The sequence below is a fragment of the Zeus faber genome (assembly GCF_960531495.2).
Source record: "Zeus faber genome assembly, chromosome: 4".
Taxonomy (NCBI): Eukaryota; Metazoa; Chordata; class Actinopteri; order Zeiformes; family Zeidae; genus Zeus; species Zeus faber.
In genome coordinates, this window is record NC_137191.1 from 8,813,391 (window position 1) to 8,840,628 (window position 27,238).

Consider the following 27,238-nt stretch of genomic DNA (forward strand, 5'->3'; position numbering starts at 1 on the left):
GATTTAGCTTCACTGGAGATCCACTTCCAGTTTGGCCCTTCTCTGGTTGTCCCGCTCTCGGCAGTGGAGGTGAATGTGGAGTGGGTGGATGAATGTGAGTAGAGAGAGGATGGCCAAACTGACAAATACCTTTATAGCAAGAAGGGAGCATAGATTAATTTCAAAGTATGGGAGGGACATTATATGATATAAACCTCTTGCTCATGATTCTGGACTACTCACATACAGAGGATCCCCATCGAGCCACTGCTGGATGACTTGCAGTACCGGGAATTGGAGCAGGAGCATCAAAGATGATAAGGACATTATCAAACCAGATAGCTTCCCAAAGTGGCATGATGGAAATCTGAAGGAAGGCCAGATCAGCCCTGTATCAAAGTTACAGTCTCAACAGGCTTTCTGGACCCACATTCAAAGTGGGACAAGAACAAACTAAGCCAAAACCCAAATGGAAAAGGAAGTGATCTTGAGCAGGGGCACGTAAGAGGGATCCCCCTTTCAGGATGGTTACATGTATTGATTGACTAGTTGATTTACTATTCAGAACAACTATTGCATGCACCATTGTGAGTTATATTTATAAAAACCTTGATTGCCATCATGAACCGCAAAAGTAACCGGCATGTCACTGTTTACATAATACAAATTGCAATCAAACTGCTTGGATACCCATCATTCTATTGATAAGGACCGGAATAAATGGCTAAGAGTCAAAGTCCGAGACACTCATTGCCTTCGATAGTTTAGGTGATTATATATTGATGACCCCAAAAGTGCATATGTGTTGCGTAAACTGTGATTCTGTCATCATGACTGAATCGTATTGTTTTATTTAGATACACGTCTGTGTCTTATTTGCAGGTCTCTCTTGGATAAGGCATTTTAATCTCAATGAGACCCAAAACAAAGTCCATTCAAAACGTCAATGATACTTGATGAAATCAAAGCAAATAAATGGTGTCAACGTACACAGTGATGATGAATGCTTGGTGGCCTCCGTACAGGAAGCTGCTATTGATGACCTGCAGGGCGAAGGTGAGGTACTGCAGGGGAAGGACCGGAATGGAGAAGCAGGCGCAGAAGAGGACACACTGCAGGGAGGTGAGGAAGAGGGACAGTGGGAAGGAACCCACCTCCGCCTCCTGCCTGGTCTCTCCTGGGGGCAACAGGAGGCGCAAAGGAAAAAGAAAGGCCAGCAGATGATGATTAAAGCACATATTCACCATCACTATGGATGTGTGTATTTGGCTTTGGACCGCCCTCCTGTTACTGATGTTTGCTAATTCGTTGTGCAATTCCTTTTTGAGTTTTGATTTGATCTGATTTTATTAATAATTTTTTGTTTTATTATAAAGTCAATATTTTTACACTGGACTATAGATAAAAGCTTAATCTGCTTGACATGAGTCCATCAAACATGTGGATTGGAGTGCAAGACGATTTCCATATAAAAACCGTCCATGGAAAAAGTTAGTCACAACCCATGGGTTCATTACAGTTTTTTTGTTTTTTTTTGCTGTTATCAAGCTACTGTAGGAAGAGGACTTCTATTGCCGTTCTTCTGGTTAACTGTGCGAGAGTATGTTTTAAAAAGGCGTTTCGAATTATTGCTGCAGCAAGTCTTATCAAGGTAGAAGGCCTCGGCACTGAATTCATATTCATCTGTCTTTCTGCTTAGAAAAATACAGATTAAAAAAGGAAAGGTGAAGTTTACATGTCATTACATTATGAAGATATCGGTGTCAGGTTTAGTAAAATTTGTATTCCACTATGGACAGTTATTGTGTTATGCTGTTTTGTTATGTACTTTTTTGCACGATTTTTCTTTTTCACCCCACATAGCCATCCTTACTTTTCTTTTCTGGGTTATTGTGATGGAGTATCTGTGTCTTTCCGAATATATTGATATAATCATTTCGTAATATTATTGTAATATTACCCCAAATGAAATGACAAGTGTTCGTCAAAACCATTGAACTGGCAGAATGCATGACACTCACCTGGAGCGAGTGGTCTGCGTTTGTGCCTGTCTAGGATGAGGCCGTTGAAGGGAGAGCACAGGACTCCACAGATTTGGATGAGGCCAAATGCATTCGTATACTGACCCACTGAGGAGAAAACGCATAATGTTGTTGAGAAATACATTTTTTAGGAGAATTAACGCAAGAGGAAACCCTGTGGTGATGTTTGAGAAGCATGAGGGATGAGATTACCATTATCCTCGCTCACCCAGCACCTCCTTTCCCATAGGTATTACAGCAAGCCAAACACAGGCAATGCTCATCTAAATTATGTTTCATTAATTGTATTCAGGTATGCCAGTGCACCGGTATTAACGAGTCTTGTGACGTAAACTGTGAAGTTGCATTTTCCATATCAGACTTTACCCTGGTTTTGGTCACTGTTGGCCAGCTTGTTGAGCTTGGGGTTGATGGTGCCCAGAAACAGGAAGTGACTAAACTGGATGATGGCCATCCAAAGCAGATGCCACAGGAAGAACAAGGACAGCACACAACTCCTGAAACCAGGTACTGGTTAAAGAAACAAAACAAAAACAAACAAACAAACAAAAAAAATATCGTTTGAGAAGCTGGAAGCGATTGTCCTGCATCAAGAACCGTGTTGTTACTAGGCGATGCCTTGTTTTGCGCTGTCCTCATTGAAGCCAAAGTGCTTTCCATTTCCACAGAGAAAGAGCGGGGATACAAACTGACCTCTCACACGCTCCTGCTCGGACAGTAGTTTGGGCTGTTCCTTTAAGGAAGCGCCTTCTCCCGCCGCTCTCTCTTCTGATCCGCACGTCTCCATCACATCCGCCTTCATTTCCGTCACCTCGCCCTCCTCCTCCTCCTCCTCCCTTCTCCTTCTCCCTCTGCAGCTCAAGCTGTCACACAGAACCTGATGTCAACCCAGGGAAGCGCGTCACCCTCCATGAGGAGTGGGCATTTGTAGCGGAGCAGTCTGGGTGACGGAGCTTCTTTGTTGCTGACCCGTAGTTGTACTTCGGCGGCACCGGGTACGGGATGTGTCCTCTGGGCATCAGGAAGATAGTGCTCAAGAGATGAAGGACGCAGCAGGAGGAGAGGAGGAAAAACAATGTTTGGAGGGAGCCTCCTCTCCCGTGTAGTAGCTGGAGACAGGCGGGGAGAAGTGAATGGTGTTATTAATGATGATGATGATGATGTGATTAATGCTGATTTGGCAGATAAATCCCCGTGCTTTACTTTGATCATGAGAAACACGGCAGCAGAGGCATCAAAGGCACCAGTGTAGATGTTTATCACAGTGGAGCGATGGCCATCAAACAGGTTCGCCACCTCCAGACACAACAAATGAAATAGGGACCAATGATGAGATCAGTTAACAGCCACCCTACATATACACACTGAAGCATACCTGAGCGTTGGATGTGTAAAAAAGCGTTCCGGATGTCATCAGACATGATAAGGCAGGGAACAACAACACGGACTGATCTGTGTATTTAAGTATAAAAGAGAGATGAAGGGAGATAAAGATGTTATGCCTTCAATCATCCAATTAATAATGTTGACGAATAATTTTATACAAATGCAATTTAATACCATTTTTAATGTTTCTCAGTTGATATAAATTACCTGGTCTCGAAGAGGCAATGAAAAGTGTGCCACTCGTGTACAAAGATCTGAGGATGAAATTCATAAATAATATGAATAAATCAGAATCAATGCCTTTCAGATTCCTGGGTGGGCAAAAGCGAGAGAGGTTTTGAGTTTTGTCTGGCGATGTAACAACATTTGGTGACATTCATGTCATTTCCCATCAGCTAGGGACTGGAGTCATATTTGCGGGAATTGGCAGAAGGTGTAAAATTAAAGCTTGGTTGCTCACATAGCTAACAGCCTGGTCACTGCTGTCCCAAAGCGATCGAAGACATAGCCAAGCGGGAAACGTGCAATGTTGTTGCAAAAAGAGGCCATTGACATGACCATGGAGAACTTCTCATCCTGAGCACTGCAGTCTGGACGGAGGGGAAGAGAGAGATGTGGAGAAAGAGAGAACAAAAAAAAAAGAGGGAAGAGGTATTAGCATACCTCTGATCGTAGGGCGGAATGCATGTTAGAATAAATATCCAGGTGAAAAGAACCTGACTTGACCGCTAAACTGTATCAAGAATTGTATGAGAATTTACCGACCTTTGAAAATTGTAGTATTTGAAGTATTAAGTATAACTATAAGTATAGTAGTATTTAAATCTTAGTATTTAATGGAATCCGTTCTTCCCTGCACCCGTACAATATTGGTGCCATGCCATTTTTCGACAGCCCATTAGTCCAAAAAATGTCAGATTGGATGTGGACGACACCCTAATCCCAAAGCCTAGCCATCTCTAACCTCATACCTAAACTTGAAGGGAACATATTATGTTCATTTTTACACCACTTAATATAGGTCTCTGAGATCCCCAAAACATGTCTTTTTGAAGTTTGTTGATGAAAATACCACCAAATGTATATATCTAGCCATTCTAACATGCATCTATAACCCTCCTGGTCCAAAACAGGAGGGTTATAGAGGCATGTTTGAGCGGCTAGAATGCTGCTGAATGCAGCTGCGGGGCTGCCGACAAGCCGGTGCGCCGATCCCCTCTGCAAGACAAACGTTAAGGAATCTCTCAGCTTGGCGCCCGCGGGAAAGGGAACCGTGCTGTCGTCCGCAGTCAATGCTTGACCACGCCCCTTGGTCCGCCACACCATCTCTAAGCCCATACCTAAATTTAACCTAATTTATCTCTAACCAGACAATTTTCGGACTATTGGGGTTTGGGAATAATGGGCCGTCGGAACGATGGGGGGTCCCCACAATATTTCCTCTGCCCCCATCTGCCACACAACTGCAAAGCATCGTGGATTCACGCTTGACTGTTTAAAGCATTCTTGTGTACTAACGTTTAACGTATAAGCCGTTTCTTTACCTAGGCAACAGTCAACAGTGGTGTTTGTGTTTCTGTCAACTTTTCCATGGATGTCTTGTCTGTTGGTTTAAGTGCGCTGTAGTGTTTTTCATGTGAACTACTGGACCTGTTTCCACAACAGGTCCACTACGTTTTCTGCAGCTCTTTGTTTTCCTCCGGGCATTTCTCACCAGGTTTCCAGTATTTCGGGTATCTTTCTTTCAAACACTTGGCCCGACTTCAGTTCTTCCGTTTATCTTAAATTTTCCGACGATGTGTTTGAGATGTGTTTTTCTGAGTGTTTGATAGCTTGCTCCTTGTTGGCGGAAGTGAAGTAACTTTACTCTCACGTCAAATTTTTAGGGGAGTCCAGAGAGAACATCCACCGCAGTCTGATCGTTTGGAACAGTGATTCTCAAAGTCGGGTCCTGGGACCGCCAGGTGTCCCTGGCACTGAGCCAGGGGGTCCATGAAAAGTTTTTGTGAAAAAAAACAAACGACTTTAGAAATTGTATGCAATATATATGTATTATTGTAAATTCCCGGTTTCATTATTTCATTATATTGGGTGATATATTGTTATTTTTAGTCAGGCACTTTGGACAGTGCAGGTAGCGCCATAGGGTCCTAGCATCAGTTAGGTGTGTTGCCGGGTTACGTCAGAACTGCCCATTGCTCAGAAATGTCAGGTTAGAGATGGTTTAAGTTTAGTTATAATGTTAGAGATGGTTACGTTTAGGTATAAGCTTAGAGATGGTTAGAGTTGGGATTAGGGTGTCGTCCATGTCCAATGGGACATTTTTGGGAGTACTGGGATTTTGGAATAATGAGCCGTCAGAACAATGGCATTGGCACCGCCGCGGCTGCTTATAGTGGTGGGGTGATACTGCAAAATTTGGTGTAGATCTGATACCAATACCAGGGCAGAATCGCAGATGTCGATACCGATACCTTAAGTTTAAGTCTAAGTTACCTTTAAGTCCGGTAATAAATATTTCTAATATAATTATATCTCGCTTTCTGTCTCACAGAAACCATTGAATCATTCAACTTTCCCTGTGTCAAGTGTCTCCTCTCTTACCGGAGTTGCTGTACTCACAAAGTCATTATCTACAATACATATATAAATATCTCCTTTTAGACAAATGAGTCGTGCACCTCCTCGCCACTGTGCATGCGCCTGTCTCTATCGTACATTGCTCTTGACTTGTGTTTGATATTTTGTGGCGCTACAATGTTACTTTTTAACTGAATTTATGTTAATTTAATTGAATGCATTGTTTTTATATTCTGTATTTTGAAATGGTGTAATATTAATTTTTTTAATACATTTACCTTGAATGTTTTTCCACATGTAGTAGTGTGAGAAATAGGACTCATATATAATATTTTGGGACATACATGAGGCCCTAGCGTTAATTTCTTGCATATAAAGAGCCCTTGGATGAAAAAAAGGTTTGAGAACCCCTGGTTTAGAAGGCACGGAGAGACCTCAGAATAAATAGCTGAACCCTGAAATTACATTCACCTGACGCTGAAGCTCGAGGAAATAAAACACCTTTTTAAAATTAATTTGAAACTGTACGAAATTCAACTAAAATAAGAAAATAAAAGTCTTGCTTTCAATTTTGAAGAAAGCTGTCAGTCTAACCTTCCACAGTTCAGAGGTCAAGTCACCTTCTGTTCACTTAGACATTAATTGTGACATGCAGTTGTAAACACTGTGTCTGTCATGGTGCATATGCATCATTAAGAATTTTATATTTCTATATATATATATTACTGTGCCTTTCACAAAAACTCTTGTATGACGTATATGTACTCTGCTCTCTTTCTGTAGGCTAAGCAGAGTTCACATTTTATTGTTGTATTGTTCTCTCAGATTCTTGTACGATATGTGTATACTCTGTTCTTCTTCTATAGGCTAAGTAAGAGTTCATATCTTAAAAAGGACATAAACTAATCACTTTCTGTGCCTTGATGTAAAGAGGAGGGAGGCAACATGTCTCGATCGTAAAGTACGGAAACATCAACATTATGGTCAGTCTCAACGAAAACTGCCCCATCAATGAAACTGTCATGTCAGCATGATCTATGCAGGGGCGTCTTGATATCTGCTGACCTCCATCCCAGCGGCTCCCCGGCTTCTCCTCTGCAAGAAGACTGCATAAATGCTCAGCTCTCCAGTGAGAAATTGTGCATTTCCTCCGTGACTCTCTGTTGTATTGTTACAGTGAAACTGCTCCTCTTGTACTGTACAATCTGGGATCCTCTTGTACAAGATTAAATAATTTGTTAACCTAAGGTATTTGTCTCCGATTTCCTCTGTAACGATTAGTCCGTCCACGAACAAAGTTTATAGCTGTTTTACTTTAACAATTACCTGTTTTCGTCACATTGTCCCCCAAGGTGGTATTCACGCAGTGATGAGCAAAGAAGCCATCAGCTTTTAGTACAAACACCAGCGAAGCCCAGCCGTAGACAATCCCAGAGAAGCACAAATTATCCATAAACCCTGACAGCAGTGTGAGCCAGTGACGGATCTTCACTCTCTTTCTACGCATCTTCTCTTCTTCCTGTTGAGGAAAAGCTATCATTACTCCATCAGTGTCTGTGTCTTCGGGGCATGGGATGTGGTGTGCCCCCTCCATGGAACTTTGGGGACAAGTCTTAACAAGTGCTCCGGTGACTTGGGATCTTTTCTTATCAGCCGTTTGGAATTCCTGGGTGTGAGGAAATAGAATTATAAATGACTGGATTCCTTGAAGCAAACAACACAGCCACATCCACACCTATTCCCCCACCCACAGCCACAGCCACACCTATTCCCCCACCCACAGCCACAGCCACACCTATTCCCCCACCCACAGCCACACCCACGCACACACACAGTTTGAGTTGCTTTTCAGGTTTAGCTTCTGCACATTTAACACTAAGACTTACACTACATGTTCACTTATTCCTGCAGTGTTAAATTGAATTCAGAACAATAGTCTTACAAAACAAATGCTGCACCAAACTGTCTGAAGTTGCAGCCTGCAACCTGCCAATTCAAACTTGAGTTTGTTCACTCCCTGTTCAATTGTCTTTTTTTAGCCTGTCAATCATCTTTTGTTTTCTCCAGCCCTGTTAAACCCAATTATAGGGGAGATGTAAGAGAGTGAATCCTGACTCACTGTTCCAATGAGGCACAGTGTTTTGTTTTGTTGTTTTGTTTGATCTGCGCTGCACTGTGCGCACATTGCGCACCTCGATGCCCATTCACGCTTAAAAAAAAAAACACCTGATAAAAAGGGCACCATGGGGGAAAGGGGCAGGTGCTCGGACACCCTCCGTCCCAGTGTGATGCGCTGGGCAATGTTCTTCTGGGAAACCTTGGGTCCTGGGAATCATGTGGATGTTACTTTGACACGTACCGCCTTCCTAAACATTGTTGCAGACCGAGTACACCCGTTCCTGGCAACGGTATTCCCTGGAGGCCAGTGGCCTCTTTCAGCGGGATAATGCGTCCTGCCACACTGTGAAAATTTGTTCAGGAATGGTTTGAGGAACATGACAAAGAGTTCAAGGTGTTGACTTGGCCTCCAAACTCCCCAGATCTCAATCCGTCTGAGCATCTATGGGATGTGCTGGAACATCAAGCCCGATCCATGGGGGCCCACCTTGCAACTTATACCTTTTTCCCATTGCACCAAAAACCCGGTAACACCCGCAAACAATCGGCATTTGTCACTAGTGGGAAAGGGAAAAACTTGGGTCATTTGACTAGGCAATAGACCTGGTTTGTGTGAGGTGTTGTGAGTGTGGTGATCGCACCGCAGGGAGCACAGCGGAGAACCCCTACACTCCCCGCTGGTCCCTGCCAGTGCGCGCACTGGAGCATGGAGTATGCGTGTGGGTGTGCACCGGCAGGTATGGAGTGTCCGGAGCCACACCGGGCTTCGAGTCTAAATACTTTTTCACTGCTTCAAAACCAATTTACATGACAGGTGGGGCCCCTTTCAGGGGGGTTGTGGGTTGAGGGCGTTACGTTGGGGGATTCCATTGTTTGAGTTGTTGATGTCAATCCTTTGAAGTCCATTCCAGTCAGCCCGTGAGGGGGGCCTTCTCCGGGGCCCCCAATCACTTGCCTGCTGCATTTGCATTAGTTTCGCTTCTGGGCTGGACTGAACCATTTAATGTAAATGTGTGTGTGTGTATAGTAGTAATCACTACTATAAGGACTTAATACTAAAAGGAGCTGGTGTTCCGTAAAAGTAATTTCCTAAATGTCCCCACTCTCGACCTAGTATAATTTTGGGGAAAATGCCGGTACGGCTGTGAATGGAAGTGTTTGTGGATGGAAGCAGTAACATTGCCGGGACAAGCAAGGAAAGTAGGGGCGGAGCAGGAGCCTGGTACCAGCAAATCACAAATAGTGTTTGTTTTTTTTTACAAATATTTATTTAATAGAAATTGAAACACGTCCGGTCTCTGCGGAGACTGGTCTTTACATTCTTAAAAATGCCCCTCTGACCCTCAACGTGTCTTTTAGAGTTAGGGACTGAGAGGAGCACTACATGGTGTATGTCGGTTCTAGAAGTATGAAGTGCTTCCACTGCGGGGACAACCAGCACAAGCACTTCCCTTGCCCACCGGCTGCACCAGAGCGGATAAGGAGCGAGGGGACAGGTGGAGGTGGAACGGGTGGAGGACGTTCCTTTTCCGGGGGCAGAGAGTGTAGGACAGGCTGAAAATGATCCCACTGATTTTATAACGTTGGGTTAGGGTTATTGTGTCCGGGGACGTGGGGCTCTGTCCCCGCTCCGTCAGCGGTGGAAACCATTTGTTTGGGATTGTCCAAACGATCGCATCTACACTACACATAATGTACTAACCCTAACCCATTAATAACTGTATCCGTAACAGTCATCTAATGTGGGAACAGACTCTGTACGAAACTTCTCCGTAAAGGAGGCCAATGTGTGAATGATTACCTACTGCCTTTGGCTGGTCTCTTGACCATGAGTGCCTTCATTGGAAACAATTCGTTTAACTAGTCTGCCTCCACACTCTCAAAAATTGGCTGGAAATTTAATTTACGCTAAATTTTATAGCTGGGCAAGACTGAACCCTCCCTGGGCCCCTGGCTGATTAAACTCAAAAGGCCCTGCCTGGAATTTGTACTATGGTTGTTGGTCATACTCCTGCTGCTCAGTAGTATTATAGTCCTCAATACTGTCCTTGTCATGTAATGTTATATCATCATTAACTACCAGAGATGCTATCATAACCATCTATCATGGCTACCGTCGGCAGATATCTCCTTGCTCTGGCAAAGTTGCTCCCAGATTGCATTGCCTTCGACTTCTTCCATGTCCTCTTCCTTCTTTAATTTGCTAAAAAAGCTTCTGATCTCTGGGACAATTTGCAGTAATGCCTCTTCTTCGGCATGTTTTCTGCTTTTCTTTGAGCGGCTTTACGTTTATTAATCTCTCCTCTCGACAACTCTCGTCTACCCACGGTGACTTTGTGTAAAGCAGGGCAATAAGGGCTTCCTGGTGGCTCAACCGGATAAGCGAGTACCCTATGGCCGCCCAGGTTCATAAGCACTGATCTAGACATTGATGACGTGAGACCCACGAACAATTTGTTTGTAGCGAGCAAATATTTTGAATTGTGAGCGATTCCCGATCAGCCACTCTGAATCTTCAACTCGCAGATTAACATGATTCCGGTCGAAATTAAATTAACAACTCAGAGCCAACCAACTTTTCCGATTCCTGTTCATTGTCCCGTGCGTGAAGATTAACCTTCTTACTGAATCACTCATCCAGAACCCAATATGAAAAAAAGAGTTTTCATCACTCTTATAAAGCTGCAGGGGGTACTACGAAAATGAAAAAAAAATGGGTGAAAAAATATTAGTTATATAAATGTTAAAAAAAAAAACCACATACAGTACATAATTTATGTTAATTTGTTTTTCTCCCAATGCCAGTGAATGGGGTCCTCAACTGAAAAAAATATGAGGGGGTACAATACTTAAAAAAGTTTGCGAACCAGTGCTCTAATTTGACACCCCCTTGTCTTATTATGTTAAAACACCATAGGCATTATAATGCATATGCATAGGCAAGTCTTTTTTGATATATGAGGTGGGACATAACACGGTCGGTCTTTGCTCTCGGCCCCCACCTCCGCTTCATAACATCATGGGATGCCCGAGGAGGTCTCACCATATCATAACCGTTTAACAAGGTTAAACCGCTTATCCTTTGCAATAAAAAGCACAATTCCAAATACTGTCCGTGTGCTCGTGATAATGTTCAGGCCACGGGGCTGAAACGACGGCGAGCAGCCGACCCACAGCGCCCGGTTTCGTGGTGCGTTCAAATCGGAATTCCGTGACTCTTCTTTTTTGGAACAAGGAGACCGAGACCACTACATCTGGCACTGAGTGGTCACGATATGGAAAAGCGCAGTAAAATCCCCATTGTTCCCGTTCTCACAAATGGAACAAAACGTCAAGCTAAGTGAATAGGAACTGAGAGAAATCCAACCACTACTTTGCCCCCATCCCCCTACAGAGTTAGTAAATCTGAAGGTAAATAGGCTAGTATTATGGTTTTTATATCGTCAGAAATGTTGACTCTGATGCAGGCCACCTGGATTGCGGTTGACTATGTTTTAAAAAGTATTAATTGTTTATTCAGCATATACAAAACAACTAGTTAAAACGAAAAGAAAAAAAAAAAAAGTGCAACTGGTGTGTCTATGTTGAATATGTTGCGCTCTCGTCTCACTCCATATGCGTCAATGTTTTGGTTTTTTTTTACGCACTGAATTAAATTGCCAGTTTTAGTCCAGAATGAATGTAAATATATCCTTACTGTGCGAGTCGGGATCCTCCTCACTCATTCCGGTCCGTTCTGTTGTTCATCCTCCAACCTTTGCTCTGCGACTCTGTGCTCAGTGACACGCATGACAGCTAATGACTTGCAGTTGGCATTTGTTATTGCTGTTGTTTTTGTTTTTTGTCGAACATCTTTTCAAATCTCGATTTGTTACTGAATATATCTGGATTCATATATATATATATATATATATATATATATATATATATATATATATATATATATATATATATATATATAATAACATGTTAATATATGTATAAAATAATAATTTTGCTACAGCCCCCGTCCAATTCCTTTGAAGACCCAAGGGGGCCCACGGACCCCCGTTTGGGGACCCCTGCTTTTAATTCAACTATTCATTTGAAACGCCGTTGAGAGAAGCGATTGGTGCTCAGTTATAATCTTACACTTTATGATGTCTGATCCAATAACAACAACGATACGGGAGTTTGAGCGCCTACTAGTGGGAGTTTAGTAATGAATGCTTCACTTATTGACCTCTGACTCCCTCTTCTGTCGTCAACGGACAATACACGTACAGTGAATACAGTTCAGAGAAAGGAAGGAAATTACACTCGAAACTAAACTGGGAAAAAATATATATATAATTGAAAGTTTAATAGATATGTAGACTTTAGAATGTTTTTAACCTATGGTGGAGGAAGAAAATGCAAGCTCTCGATTGTATATTTGACATATAAATAAAAATGTACAGCACAAATACAGAATTTATGTCATTATTTATATAAGCTATAAGGAGGAAATACCAAGGACACACACACACGCACACACGCACACAAGAGCACGCTGTTGAGCGGCAGACCAGGACTGTCATCCAGTCGGAGGATGTCAACAGAATCAACCTTGAAAACAATCCCACCTCATTTCAAATCGTAATTATACAGTATCCAGCGGGGGACAGGGCGGATGCGTTTGTTTTTAATTCCTTTGTTTTATTTGTATTTGATTCTGCTTCCGTACTGTTATTACAACACACGTCCAATTATAATGTTGTGACTAAAATATGTCAGAACAAGAATGACCATTAAATATAAACTTCTGTTTCAAATGTTATGATGATGAAATACAAAATATTGTATGACCCTAATCCAAAGACCTTGATGTAACTGTTGAATATGGAAATGGGAGGCCAATCAGATCACTCGGCGGTGATTTCAGAAGACTGCATTCCCTTTCTATGTGTCGTTGCAGCAACCGACTTTGGGTGTGGCAGCAGGAAAACATATGATGAACAGACCCTTGAAGCCACTAAATCATTCATCATTTGTGCGTCCAGTTCCAATTGACTGTATTGTTTGAGTAAACTACAGTGCACTACATGAAAACACAAATACTTTTTTAATTGGAGATGAATAGCACTACTACTACTATTACTACTACTACTAATTTAATAATAATAATAATAATAATAATAATGAAATAAAAAATTGTCAAAAAAGAAAATGGAATTTGTTGGCCACTTTGTCACACGCAACCCACCTGAGAAAATGAATATATTCTTAAAAAATAACAACTTATTCATTGGAGCTCAATGATAAATGTTGAAATGAAAAATATTATCTGTAAAATATATTATAGGATAGGAAAATATTCTATTCTAAGGCGTTATTTAAAAAACGATATCTGTAGAACTGATGGAGGGGGCGCTCCCTCCCTCGGCCCCCAGCGGAGAGGAAGGAAGAACGAAGACAATAGTGAACGAAAGATTCGGCTCCTTTTTTGAGACGCGCTTCTCGGCGAGTGACTCGGAAAAAAAAAGAAAAAAAAGAAAAGAAAGAAAATGAGTCGTTCGACTTTCCGACTCTTCGTCCGTGTCGTTCAACGGCTGGTTGGGGTGCGCGGGGGGAGGGCGTCGCATTGTTGATCGCATCCTCACACTAATCGGTCGATTCGGTCAGATTTCCCCATTTAGGCGGAAGAACAAACTGTGGATTCCAGAAAAACTTGCCTAATTCCGTCAAAAAAAGGTTGTTTTTTTTTGCCGGTGCAATGCCAAGCGCGAATCACAACCACAATGAGCCCCCGAAACGACTTATCTCGGAATGCCATATCGTAAATTGTCCGTATTACACCAGAATGCCGTCAAACGCCGTGGCCTGTTCCGCCTCGGACGTTGATCCGGCTCCCGAGTCGTTTTTAGAGGTTTCGTTCGCGGCGAGCGCGTCGTTCGCGCGTCAGGCCATCGCTGGCAGACAAGTGACCAACAAGCGAAAAGGGGTGGAAGAGACAGCGAGCTGCAGAGGTGGGTGCCTGGCTCTTTGTCCTTCTCAGTGGTTTAACTCTCATTTTAGCGCGCTCGCCATCTATCCGCCCGAAAGCGAGCGCTTATTGAACGGATCTCGACTCGAGAGAGGAGGTGGGGGTGTGGGGTGTGTGTGGGGGGGTGGTTCACGGCAGGATCCGTGCCGTACCGGGACTGCGGTCCGTGGTGCTGCGAGGCCCGGACGCGACGCCAGGTCGACACCAGACCGCGACTTTGGAAAAGTGGCCGAAACATCTCCCCGCCGTAGGTACCGGTCCGCTCTCCGTGGCGTTCGCTGCTCCGCGGCGCTTCCGCGGGCGGTGAAGACCCGTTTTTATCATCTGTGGAGTAAATTCGCTCAATGTTTGGTTAGCATGCTAAGCTAGCTAGCCGCGCTCCATAGGAAACTTGTTTCCTCAGCCAGTCGTAAAAAAAAAGTTATATAAACTAAACTTTGTATTGTTTGGTAGGATCGATTCGCTTAAACTTTGCATTGCATCGTGTCTGTTGTATCGGCCATCGCTTGGGAGGGATTGCGTGTTTTTGAGGCGTGAAGCTGGTTGATTTTTAATATTGTTGATATGGCGAGCGATGAGCTGCTACAGTCTACAGTGATTGTGTGTTGGTTTTAATGGTTTGGGTGTAGGTTGTAATTTTGGGTGGGTGTGAGGTGTTGGCCGGGCTGTTCGTGGCAGGTGAGACCAGTACACGGAAGTAACTCTCCGAGAGTCAAAGTACACGGTTTGAATCGGCTGAAACGCCCACTCTTTGCGGCGAAGTGCCCTCCGTCGCCTGCACTGTGTGGCAGGAATTCTGCGTCACAATTGACAAATATAAATGATAAACTACCTATCAATGACAATATGTGAGTTAATGCTGCAATCCACAAGTCTGTATTACTATTTCTCTTTGCAAAAAAAAAAAAAAACGGGAGCGTAGATATATTTCTCCAAGCACAAATAAATAATGGCATAACACGAATCCGAATGTAAACAGGACCGCGGTTCCTGTTGGGATTTCCTTGTTGTGTCTGTTCGGTGGAGCAGCCGCTTTTTCGGTGGAGCAGCCGCTTTTTCGGTGGAGCAGCCTCTTCCCCGGTGGAGCTTCCCTCTCATGTGGTCTTCAGCGCGGAGCGAGGCGAGGTGGGGGGCAGAACCTGTTCTGTGAGTCTGGGTGCGTCGGGTGTGGTCGGCTGGAAGGGCAGTAGTCCACCGATTTTTTTTTTCCCTCCCAAAAACACCGGCTTGTGTGTGTGTGTGTTGTGTTTAAGAAGCCTCTTTTGTGGCTGACTGTTTTGGAGTGTCATTTGGTCACTTATTCTGATATACCTACCCAGTGTAGAACTATTACATAACTGAGATGGTAGAAGAATTTCTTGTTGTGGTGAGTGTTCTTGGTGTGACTTACAAATTCCTCTAGTACTTTTAATAAATAAAAATTTCATCAAACAAATCATTTGGTAAGTTATATTAATTATAGCTCAGATCCTTGCTTTTCTGTGACTCAAACTCATCTTTAGTTGAGTTTATTTGCTATGTATATAAAAGGGATTGATCCATTGTTATTAAGTGGTATTACAAGTTGATCAGAAAGCCTCAACATTTGGAATGTTTTTTCGCATTTCTGTCAATCTGTGGGCTTGTCTGTGTTGACCTGCGGAAAGTAAAATGGAAGACATTTGAAACGAGTTACAGCACGCCCCTCAATGCGCAAAAAATGCCCTAAGACACAGCGTTATGTTGTGTTGTGTTGTTGGAAGAGGAAGGGGCACACTCAAATGCAAGGGTTCCTACGCTTTCTAGAATTTGTTCTAAACTGTTGTCTGAAGTTGGCTGTAGTCTGCCCAGCCAGTTGTTTTAACCAGGGGTATCATTTTTGAGCCTCCATAATGATGGGCTTTCAGAGCACATGGCGGGTGTGTCCCTCTGACATACGGAAGTGTGTTTTTATATGTATTTATTTATAGCTATATATTTTACTCCCGCTGTCCCCCAACTACCACCTGCAGAGAGAGTGTGTGTGTGTGTGTGTGTGTGTGTGTGTGTGTGTGTGTGTGTGTGTGTGTGTGTGTGTGTGTGTGTGTGTGTGTGTGTGTGTGTGTGTGTGTGTGTGTGTGTGTGTAAGTAAAAATTTGAAACTCTATTCCAGTATCTTAATTCATACACAGCAAGTGCAGAATTCCCAATGAGACCCCGTGACGTGAACTCTGGTTTTAGTAGAAAAGTCGTCCTGGCTAACCACAGGTCATTCCAGGAACACCCGCTGTTCAAATTCCGCCCCATTCAACTAGTACAGACGTGGTGGAAGTAATTATGTGTGCAACTGATCAAGAGACACCTAACGCTTACTTTCACACACTGAGTAAGCAATTTCAATATGTAATTGGTGAACCTTTGTTTTAAGATGTGCTTGTATTGTCTTTCATATTCCACACATCAAAGAGGGTAAAGACACCTGTCTCTGTATGTTTTTACAGTCCACCAAATACTCACTTATACAGTAGTTGCCTGCATGTTTTCGTTCTACCTAAGGACTGTCAGTTTTAGTTTTAACTCAGATGGCCTTGCAGTCCTTGGAGAAAGTATGTGCATATGCCTGTTGCTTTGTGGTTACTGCTCTCTCTTCAGTGTGTAGGCCACATGTTGGTGGTGCTTCATAAATCGAAGTCTAAGGATGGCAAAGGCGGTAGCAGTTGGACTGGAGCCAAAGCTAACATATACTCTCTCTGTCTCTCTCGGTCTCTCTCTCCCTCGCCCCCTCTCTCTCTCTCACACACACACACACACACACACACACACACACACACACACACACACACACACACACACACACATAGCAAATCTCTGTGTGACCATTCAAATGAGGCTGAGTCAGCGGAGCACTGGCCAGGCCACGAGCCTTTTACCATAGTTGATCCTCAGCTGTGTGCGTGGCTGTGTACACTGGAAAATAATGCATGTCTGCCTACTGGAGCCAGCAATGACTTGAATGAGGAACGGGCTTTGATAGCATACGATAATGGTGCAATCCGATTCATTGTGTATGATGAGCACCAGGCTGTTGGGGGACTGCTTTAATGTTTCAGCATAAAATGACTAGTTCCGATATATATATATTAAAAAAAAATATATATATATATATCCCCCTGTGTCTTTGGCACCGTGTCAACATGTCATATCTTATCAAGTTTTAAAGGTTTATTAAATATTTCCTTTTTGCTGCTTGTAGTTTGATCGGTCAACCTTTAACTTATGCTATGTGTCTACATTCATGGTTCGTTTATGTATTTACCCAGAGATGCATGTGCCTAATATGTGCTGGCTCGTCTAACTATAAAGGAAGACATCTCTGTATGTATGTCGGCGGGCTTCCTGTGAGACACGGCCAGCCAGTTGGGGGCGGGGCTTCCCGTGATCGGCCCGTTCCATACAGACATGTTTGGTGTGGACGCGTGACACATGTCATTAATAATCTTTGAATAAACAGGAAAACAGTGAGTTTATTCCAAAGCGTGTCTTGGGTGTGTTTTTTTTCCTGGAGTGTTTTTAACCGTGAGTTGCCGTGACTCTCATGAACAGGCATGTTTTAAACTGGCACTGCACTACTAATAGTAATTGGCTTAACAGTGTACCGCCAGGTCTATCCCATTAGTGGACATGATTTAGAGTGGAAGTAATGGCCTTACAATAGGCTGATGATGGGCTTAGAAGCCATTTAAACTGCTAACAACCACAAGAATGTCAGCAGTGGAACTCCCATGACACATTCATATCTCTAGAACATTTGCAAAGACATTTTTGTTCTCTCTTAACATGATAAAGTGGTCTTTCTCAATCAGTGGTTTGAGATCCGGAAGTGAGTTGCCTTGTTTTGATAGGGTCGGTACCCTTACTTGGGAATAATGTCTTAACTGATGCATTATGTCAACTCTTCTTGTTCTAAAATCCCGGACCATTAATAAATTACTGAAAATATTCTTTTGTTCTGGGAAGACACAAGGTGATGTGTCACTCTGTTTTCATGATATTGGAATGTCCTCTGATTTATGTTTTCAAGTAGTAGTAGTCATTTAAAATATAGGCTGTGTATATATTTCAAGGTGTGCACTTAAGTTAATGCATTTTTTCTGTACACTTGGATTTGATATTCCGACTAAATTATTTGAGTTATATGCATTGTTCAGCAAATAAAGGTTTACTTTATTACTGGTTAGTGTTCTGATTGACCCTCTCTTTCGGTAGGGTATTGATCCTGAGCGCAAGAATCATGGACGGTGTTTTAGGAAAGATGAGTGCAGCAAATGGAAAGAGTGAAGGCCTTGTTATCAGCACCGCTTTTAACAGCTGAGGCAGGATATGACATGCCAAATCACCCATTGGAATGCATGAAAATGGTGTTTGGTAGCTCGCATGTCTGTGTGTTTGTGCCTGTCGCTTTTCTGGTCAATTTACGTCTTTCAGGTAAGTGAATAAAGAACAAAGTGAATAGGATCGTGTTCACCGAAACGTGTGTGTGTGTGTGTGTGTGTGTGTGTGTGTGTGTGTGTGTGTGTGTGTGTGTGTGTGTGTGTGTGTGTGTGTGTGTGTGTGTGTGTGTGTGTGTGTGTGTGTGTGTGTGTGAGAATCCATTCCGGCCTCACGATCTTCCCACCTTTTTGTCAGTATCCAGTCTCTCTTTCGGTCTCGGCACTGAGCCAAACTTAATACAGGTCTCATTGTTCACTAAGCCTCCACAGACAGGTGTTGGAATGGTCTGCCGTCATACTAGTTGAATGCAGTTTTGATCGTGAGTATGTGGACTTTGAAGTAGAAAATTATTTTTGGTCCTAGTTTGGAGTAGTGCCCGGTGTCTGTCATCTCAATGTTCTAGTTGTTTTTGGGTGATGTAAAAGTTGCCCTCCACTGGTTTTCGCATTTCTTAATCACCGGGTTTGCAATCAAGTACAAATAATACAGTGGAATTTTTGTTCCAATCTAGTGTTGATTTCTCTTGAGTTTTACTAGGAAAATATAATGATTATGCCGTATCGCATGGTGTGCTCTACTCAGAGATTCAGGCTGCATCCTCTTAGTTTGAAGCTAGATTGTGGAAGAACTTGGATTTTGCCATTTGTAAACTAAAGTTAAGCCATACACAACCTGACATTGTCTACTGTTAGAATCTCTTGAATTGATGCTATTACAATAATAATATCTATGTAGTCAACTATACAGCTTGGATTAATACCCCATATAACGATTGGCTGGATGTATGTTGATTTAAAGAGGACCTATTATGCTCATTTTCACCAAGTTAATATATGGTCTCTGAGGTCCCCAAAACATGTTTTTAATTTTTTTTGTTGAAAATACCCCTGAGTATGCATTTGAGCCATTCTAACATGCGTCCAATCCACCCTGTCTGAAAATGCGCAGTTTCGGTGGGTGGAGCCACCCCCCCAAGGCCTCTAGTTATGTGAGCCAATGGGGTTTGAGCTTTACTCCGGACTCTGTTGTATTTGGTCTGTAAACTTTGAGTTATCAGTCCACCAAAATCAGGTTCAGAACAAATTTGAGGTTAAAAAATGAGCAATCCGGTTGCTGAATCTTCACTCATTTTAGACATACAAGGCCTAATTTAAAAGTTTGTTCTGACTTTCACTGCGGTGTCCCGAGCAGCGGGGAGCTTGGAGCACAGCGGGATACGTCAACCTCATGTGGACACAGAAACAAAGAAAGAAACACATAGCAGAATTATTTTTGAAATACTTACATTTCCATTGTCTGCAGCTTTTTCACGGACAGTTGGTATTAATTTGTCCTTATTTTAAAAGTTTGTTTGTGCTGGTCTCAGCAGCCAACAACAGAGCACTTCCCATGATGAGCTCTTAGCTTCGATGCTAGCGAGCCTGGTCGCACTCCAGGGCGTGGGAGGAGTTACTCAGATGGGGTTCGGTTCCAATTCTACTGAAATGACGTATATAACTGCGATGATGTATATTAGAGTAGCAAAGCTGAACGGCTCGTTTCTGGACATGTTTTCTGAAACAGACAGCTCGCAAAAAAAATTACTGGGTTGTCTTAGTTGGGTTTTTGTGTTAGCAGGCTCATCAGAGACCCACATGTATGTGCACAAGCACTGAAAAAGTGAGTTTTGCATAATAGGTTGGGTAACTGCACACTTCTGAGGATGCTTTTAAATAATGCTTTGACTAAATGATTCAAGCGCCCTTGTCCGTTTGTCATTATATACTGTGAAAATAAAAAGGTGGATTTTGATCAGCAGTATCTTCACACATTCAGTGGAATGCCTTTAAAATAGAATGCCTAGGCTTTGTGGTCATTTCTTCAGATGTCACTAAAACAGAACTATTTGGAAATGTTTTCTCCACCTTACATTCTGGAATTATCTAGTGTCTATAAATTTTCCATCTGAAAATGATTATTAAACCTTGGATGCTTCTTTTGCATGTTCACCTCCCTCCCTCCCATTTCTCTCCGTACGTATGTGGAATGAAGATAGAAGTGCTAATTAGCGCCACAAGGCGCCTTGGAAGGAAAAAAACAGTGCGATTATCTCACTTTCTCTCTATTTATAATTTTGCATGTTAAATATCATCTGTCTGTTTGGAAAGTGATGAATTCCCCTGAAAGCATTGCCTTTCATTTTCACCTTTGTCATTATGGGCACAAATTCCATTTTATTTATTTTTTTTATTCTTTCAGATGATTCAGACTGCTTTTTAAGTCTCTGCATTCGCCCTCTTGGCCTGCTTGGTCTCCCTTCAACTCCTTTCATGCTTTGTTAAACTCTACTTCGGAGGCTCTATCAAAAATCCTGTCAGTCTCCCTTGTTCATCTTTCCCTGTTATCATCTTATCCGTACTTGTCTTTTTACTTAATCTCGTACATTTCACATATGTGCCTTTTCCACCTCTTGGTATCCTCAATATATTTTTGTTCAACCAAGATGCACAATTTGAGGTACACTTATTTTTCTTGGCCAACTAGGTTTATCTGTCCTCCCAAATCTTCATTTCTCTGCCATGGCTAAATACCATGGCGGGTGGAAGATTCTTTGGTGACTCTGGTGTTAACCCTGTCCTGTCCTCTGCTCTCAGTGTGTGAATGGAGCAGTGTGCGAGCACGGCCTCCCTGCTGGCCTCGGTGCGGGAGCAGGAGAGACAGTTTGAGATGCTGAGCCGAGCTCTGGAGGAGGAGCGCAGGTCGTGCGCTGGTACCCTGCCGCGCCCCCTCCCCACCATGCAGGTAACTCCAAACAGCCGAGCCCGTCTCCCTCGAGGCGAGGCGGAATGACTACAACAGGGGGGGGGGGGATCTGTCTGGCTGAGTTCACCTACTGTCGTCATCACTGTCATCCTCATCCATCTCTGTTGGCTGGCCAGCTGGCATAAGAGCTTCATCCAAACTGTGGGTTTACTACAACTCCTTGGTGGATTTGTGGTGCTCTTCATTTGATGATATTTACACACAGGGGCAAGGCTTGTGCCCTGGGTGTTGGCACAGAGCAAATCCACCCTGGCACTTCAAACCTCTTTCTGTTTTGCGCAAGGATGTAGTTTGCACCCATGGCTGCCATTTCTCACAGCTCTCATTTGTTGGTGACAAAACATCTCCGTTCATCCCTCCATGCTTGAGAATGAATAACAGCCTTTGTACCACCATCTCTCTGTCCATCCACTTCATCATCCCAGCGGAATCGGCTGGAATGCATTCTGTCATCGCCATCCTTTTTGATGATTTGTTGTATTTATCATCTTTACCCAGACCATTTATCATGTCTGTTATGTTGATAAGTGATCATTTGTCATTGTGTAAGCCAGTGGGTATTCGGAAGTTGTTTTGAGAAAAAACACTAACAAAAAAAAGACAACCCAAATGTCTTAGCAATGTCTTTAATTTCCATATATTGATACTGAGCCAGTCTAAAGGCTGTAGAGACTCTTAAATGCTCTTCAAAAGCATTTAAGTTATACAAATAGAAATATTGGTAGAGAGCTTCTTCACCTACAGCATATTTTCCGACCCAACCCATATCTCTGCTATTCAACACACCCACAATCCCCTATCATGCCCTAGTCACCTACTTGACTCAGGCTGACTGCCATGTGACTTCATTCACTCGGTTTGTCTTACACATGTGTACACATGTAAACTATGTAATATGTAGTAGTGTTAAGCAGATGTATTGTACATTTAAATGCATTGAATCCCCCATTAACAGAGATTTGATGGTCTCTCCACATTCTTTTCCTCGCGTATGCACTTACCCACACATGTGTACATTTGCAGGGCCCTGTCCTGCACCCAGGTAACCGTACTGGCTGATAAGCAACAGGCAGAGAATGTAGGCAGGTCAGAGTTTTTGTGAGAAAGGGAGAGCAGGCCAGAAATGTGACCTGTGCAAGCTCTTATCTGTGTGTGTGTGTGTGTGTGTGTGTGTGTGTGTGTGTGTGTGTGTGTGTGTGTGTGTGTGTGTGTGTGTGTGTGTGTGTGTGTGTGTGTGTGTGTGTGTGTGTGTGTTACATACCCCCAAGGCTTTGGCATGCCTCTTGCACTCACTCACAGTCAAAAAAACGCCATCTCCCCTGACAAGTTCCCACATGCTGAGGTCTGCCAAGCACTCTCCTACCCTGACCAAGTCCCATTTTAACATAAAGATTCTCCATGTGCCACATTCGTATTTTATCCTTTAAAGGTTTGTCCTTGTCACTCTTAGATTTGCTTTTTCCTCGGTTTCCACATTTGGTTTTCTATACAAAAACATGACTTTTTCTCGACTGTTGCCATTGATTGCAGGATGTTGCTGATCAAGTGTTGAGTAATCACCCCCTTGTTACTCTACCTCTGTGTCAGAGATACAGCCGTAGTGATTTGTTGTCTAGAGTTCACCCTGTGGTGTGAAGGGGAAATGCACCACAACCGTTGGTTGGCTGGCTGCGCTACAATCTTGATGTTTACACACAATGAAAGTTCCCTTCAACAGTCTGTTTCATCGTCCGAATAAAAATCACCGCCTTCATTGTCATTGCATTTCTTCCTTAGATAATACCTGCTTGTTTGCTCATTCTGTCATTCACTCACAATTTGGATTGTTTTTTTGTTTTTTTTTGATGATCTTGCGTTTGAGGTATGGAAGCTAAAATAAATTTAATTTAAAGTTGAAACTGTGTGTGTGTGTGTGTGTGTGTGTGTGTGTGTGTGTGTGTGTGTGTGTGTGTGTGTGTGTGTGTGTGTGTGTGTGTGTGTGTGTGTGTGTGTGTGTGTGTGTGTGTGTGTGTGTGTGTGTGTAATTTTTTATTTTATTTTTATTTTTTGTCGTACATGCTCATCCGGCCTCTGATGTGAGTTGTCCCTAAACCTTTGTCCTCACTCTTTGCAGAACGGGCGCGTACCTTGTGATGCGGACATCGAGAGGCTCACACTGAACGAGGGTTACATCAACGGGACACATCATGTGAGTTCTCTAACTGATAATTTCTATTTTACATTGATATTGGCCTGTTTTATCATTTCATATTTGATATCATCTTATATCATGGCATGTCACTTCACTTGTTCAGATTTGTTTCACATGAGATTTTGAGCCAGGACCACGTTCTTTTGAGGAGCGGGGAGGTGCTGAGATGTTTGTGTGTGCACTGTGCAGTTCAGGATGGAGCCTGGTCAGGTGATGCAGGAGTCGTACACTGTGGAAGAGGAGCCCCAGGAGTCATCACCTGTTGTCTCTGTGGAGACCAGCGAAGATGGGACCACACGACGCACAGAAACCACGGTAACAAATTTGTTTTGCAATGTTCAGGTTGATTCCCAGTAGCCGAAAAATACGATTATGGGTACCTAGCAGTCTAAAACGTACAATCTCATTTTATATATGTAATAGTCATTCACATTTTCGTGAAGATGTAAAAGGTCTTTTACTTGTTAAACTTTTTTATGATGAGATAAGATAATACTTATTGACTTCCAGGGGGAATTCCAGGTGTTGGAAATTCAGCTGCAGTTCACAGTATAGTGCAAGTCAGATAAAAAATAAATTGCGAATATGCGCATGGCTTAAAAGACATATATTTTTATGGCACGTTGCATTGCTAAAATGTTATTGTGATACATTTTTTTGTCAGTTGGGTAATTGATACATTTATTGACATGCACTGGACCTCACAAGATTTTGGCATCACGGCTCTCCATGTTAAATACACGGCTGTTGTTTTTCAATTTTCATGAATTTCGGGTTTAAATGTCTTTGGTTGGATCTTTAAGAATGTCGTGTCACCTTTTTATCCGTAGGTTTCCCTTGATCTTAATGCCCCTCTCCTGTTTCCTCTACCTCAGGTGAAGAAAGTGGTGAAGACCACCACTACACGTACAGTCATTCCCTCCGTGTCAGACAACCTGTCTTTGGATGGTGGGGGCTCAGTATCAGGGGTGGGGGGCTATACCACCCCAATGGCCTACAGGCAGGGTCCAGGGGGACCAGACTACCCAACGTACACTGTGCCCCGGAACTACCACTATGGTCCTCCGGGAGGCTATGAAGATTACCGTGGCGGGCCCCCCTCTGAGACATACGCAAGCCTTAACAGGGGTGCTCGCATGGATGACCGCTACAGGTATCACATAAGTGTGTGGATGTTTTGGGAGCATAGACTGTAGACAAGTCAGACTTGGAGAGATGGCTAAATTGGTTTGAAATTGGTAACTTGGTTTCTTGGCTAAATTTGGAATTCTTGGTGTAATCAAGTGGGGCTAGTGAACCCCCCCCCCCCCCCCCCCCCCCCCCCCCCCCCCCACACACACACACACACACACACACCACACACAGTCATGTGAAGAAAGAACAAGTGACCTTAAAATCCAAGCAACTACACCCTCAAATATACCTCTCAAGCCTTAATATCCTCTACATGGAACAACAATTTTTAAAATCACAGACCCCATTCAAAGAAGTCTCTTAAACCCCTTTCCCACTTCCACCGAAAGCAGTGAATCTACTGGAAATGTTCCGTACTGGCGTCATTTAGGAATGGAAGGCGGTGCCGATGTTCCGTTAAAGTCGTTATGTAAATTTCCCCTGTGGCAGGTTCACCACCATACGCCACCCAGGTGGCGTTTTCAGGGACCTCCGGCACAGAGACACAGACGACGGGGGGTTGTAAACACCAGTTTATTGCAGAGATGAGGCTCGGTGAAATTAGCCAGGAGCAGATGGAACATGTCATAATACAGGGCTCCCATTCTGGCTGAGTGTGTGGACGGGGTTTTTAACCCTGATGCTGGTTAGCCCAAACAACGAGCATCAGGTGTGGCTACTTGAGCCACCCCATCCACCACACCCCCACTCTCCACGTCGTATCATTTCTGGCAAATTGCCTGTGAATGGAAGTATGTGGGGGACATCTCCATAAAATAAGGGTGTAGCCGAATCCAAATAAAGCACAAATGGTGGGTTTTTATGAATATTTATTTTGTACAAATATTTTAAAAAGTCTTAAAAAAAACTGTGGAGCTGGGCTGCAAAGACGAGAAACCAGAGCATGTCCAGTCTCTACAGAGATGGGTCTTTATATTCTTAAATTGTATTCATTTTCTTCTTAAAAATGTCACCCCAGACGCATCGGAACCAAGCGCGTTGCTTGTGCCCAATGCCACCCCATCACGGAGTTGGGGAAGGAGCGAGGGGACGGGGTGAGGTAGAACAGGTGGAGAAAGTTCATTCTCCAGAGGCAGAGAGTGTAGGACAGGTTGATAATGATCATGCTGGTTTAATAACTTTTGGGTTATGGTTATTGCGTCTGGGAACGGGGGCTCTGTCCCCTCTCAGTCAGCGGAGGAAAGAGTCCGCGGGGCAGGGAGACGAGGAGCGAAGCACTGGTCGAAAAACCCATTCTCTTGCCTAGTCTCGCATGATATTAGACACCTCTCGCGCGATCGTGACGTAATGTATCCGGAACAGTCATCTATGTGGGAACTCGATACGGAACCTTTCCGTAAAGGAGGACATGTGGGAATGACTGACTTTGCCAGATATTTTTGTATCCGTCAATGTTACGGATTCCATGTGGAAAAGGGGCTTTTTTCCAGACCATAATAGACTGTGTATTTCTAGTGAGAAGTTTCTTCTTTTTCTATTGATTTCCATTCAGTTAGAACATCATGTAGCGACTATTGGCTGAACTGTAGTTTAGAGCACTTCCGCATTGGCCGCTTCCAGACCTGGCCGTGATGGTTCCTGTTTGGGTAGAACATGTGAATAATTGGTCATGCTTGATATATCAAGTGTTGATGATATCATCACAGCTGTTTCCCCATTTATAGCAGATGTTACCTGGTACTGCTGATTCTAATCAACACCTCAAAAAAAAAAACCCTCTCGTTACATTTTATTTTCCCTGATTTGATTATTTTCTCTCCTAAACCGTTTACTCTGCACCTTGCTGTTCCTCATCGTTCTCTCCTATTTCCTCCATACTGAATTTTGTCTTCTCCCGCCTCCTCCTCCCAGACCTGTCCATACAGATGGTTATAGGACTTTAGATCCAAGCTACAGAGCGCCAAGCAGGAACCAGCTGGACCCCTATGCTGCCCAGCCGCAGGTGTGTGTGTGCATGTATTTGTGTAGGTGAAGCAACTTGGAACTGCACCAAGCCTGGTATTGTGTTCTAAAGATACTTTATTAATCCCCAAAGGGAAATTCCAGTGTTGCAGCAGCAATGACATACATGACAAAACACACATCATTTACAAAAACACACGTGAAACAAAATACTATCATGACATTTTATCATGGTTATTTGGCCAGTTTCAGTTGTAGAAGAAGTCTTCCTCCCACTAAATGATGGTTGTAAATGGGAGGTAGGCACTATTGAAGAAAATACTTGGAGCAAAAGAATGACCAGAACATATCTGTGCCGAGCATCAAAGTGCATTCCTAATAGTACAATTTGGAAAATGAACTGTGAAAGAGTTCTATCCTGGTCCCCTAGCTCATCCACCTAGAGGTTTGCGAACTGATGAAAAATGTTTGTTTCTCATTCCAAATATCGTCTTTTCTCTTATGTCGAGAGTATACTGCTACCTTTTTTATTTAACCTCTTAAAGACTTATTCATTACTTTTACCATTGAGATTTGGGATCTCTTTTGAAA

General features: G+C 43.2%; 2 protein-coding genes across 8 annotated transcripts in view; one reads left to right on the top strand and one right to left on the bottom strand.

Moving 5' to 3' along the window:
- Positions 1 to 9: 9 nt before the first annotated feature.
- LOC307229049 (equilibrative nucleobase transporter 1-like) lies at positions 10 to 8,191 on the bottom strand (the record flags this gene model as incomplete). The annotated part of the gene is made up of 13 exons (XM_079998922.1): positions 10 to 129; positions 223 to 346; positions 970 to 1,156; positions 2,001 to 2,108; positions 2,388 to 2,531; positions 2,715 to 2,884; positions 2,991 to 3,130; positions 3,225 to 3,317; positions 3,397 to 3,473; positions 3,615 to 3,619; positions 3,868 to 3,997; positions 7,314 to 7,506; positions 8,171 to 8,191. 13 exons carry the CDS (start codon positions 8,189 to 8,191, stop codon positions 10 to 12), a joined length of 1,512 nt encoding a protein of 503 aa, XP_079855048.1.
- A 5,863-nt stretch (positions 8,192 to 14,054) lies between these two features.
- Positions 14,055 to 27,238, top strand: part of ctnnd1 (catenin (cadherin-associated protein), delta 1) — a 29,732-nt gene continuing 16,548 nt past the window's right edge. For 5 of the 7 annotated variants that reach the window (XM_079998853.1, XM_079998850.1, XM_079998855.1 and 2 more), the window contains exons 1-6: positions 14,264 to 14,356; positions 21,192 to 21,339; positions 23,474 to 23,548; positions 23,741 to 23,866; positions 24,427 to 24,704; positions 26,597 to 26,687. In XM_079998853.1, the coding sequence (XP_079854979.1) occupies positions 21,199 to 21,339; positions 23,474 to 23,548; positions 23,741 to 23,866; positions 24,427 to 24,704; positions 26,597 to 26,687 (711 nt within the window). In that variant the 5' untranslated portion in view covers positions 14,264 to 14,356; positions 21,192 to 21,198. Of the gene's footprint in view, positions 14,093 to 14,263; positions 14,357 to 21,191; positions 21,340 to 23,473; positions 23,549 to 23,740; positions 23,867 to 24,426; positions 24,705 to 26,596; positions 26,688 to 27,238 lie in introns of those variants that run through there. The other 2 variants (XM_079998851.1, XM_079998856.1) reach the window with 2 other exon arrangements.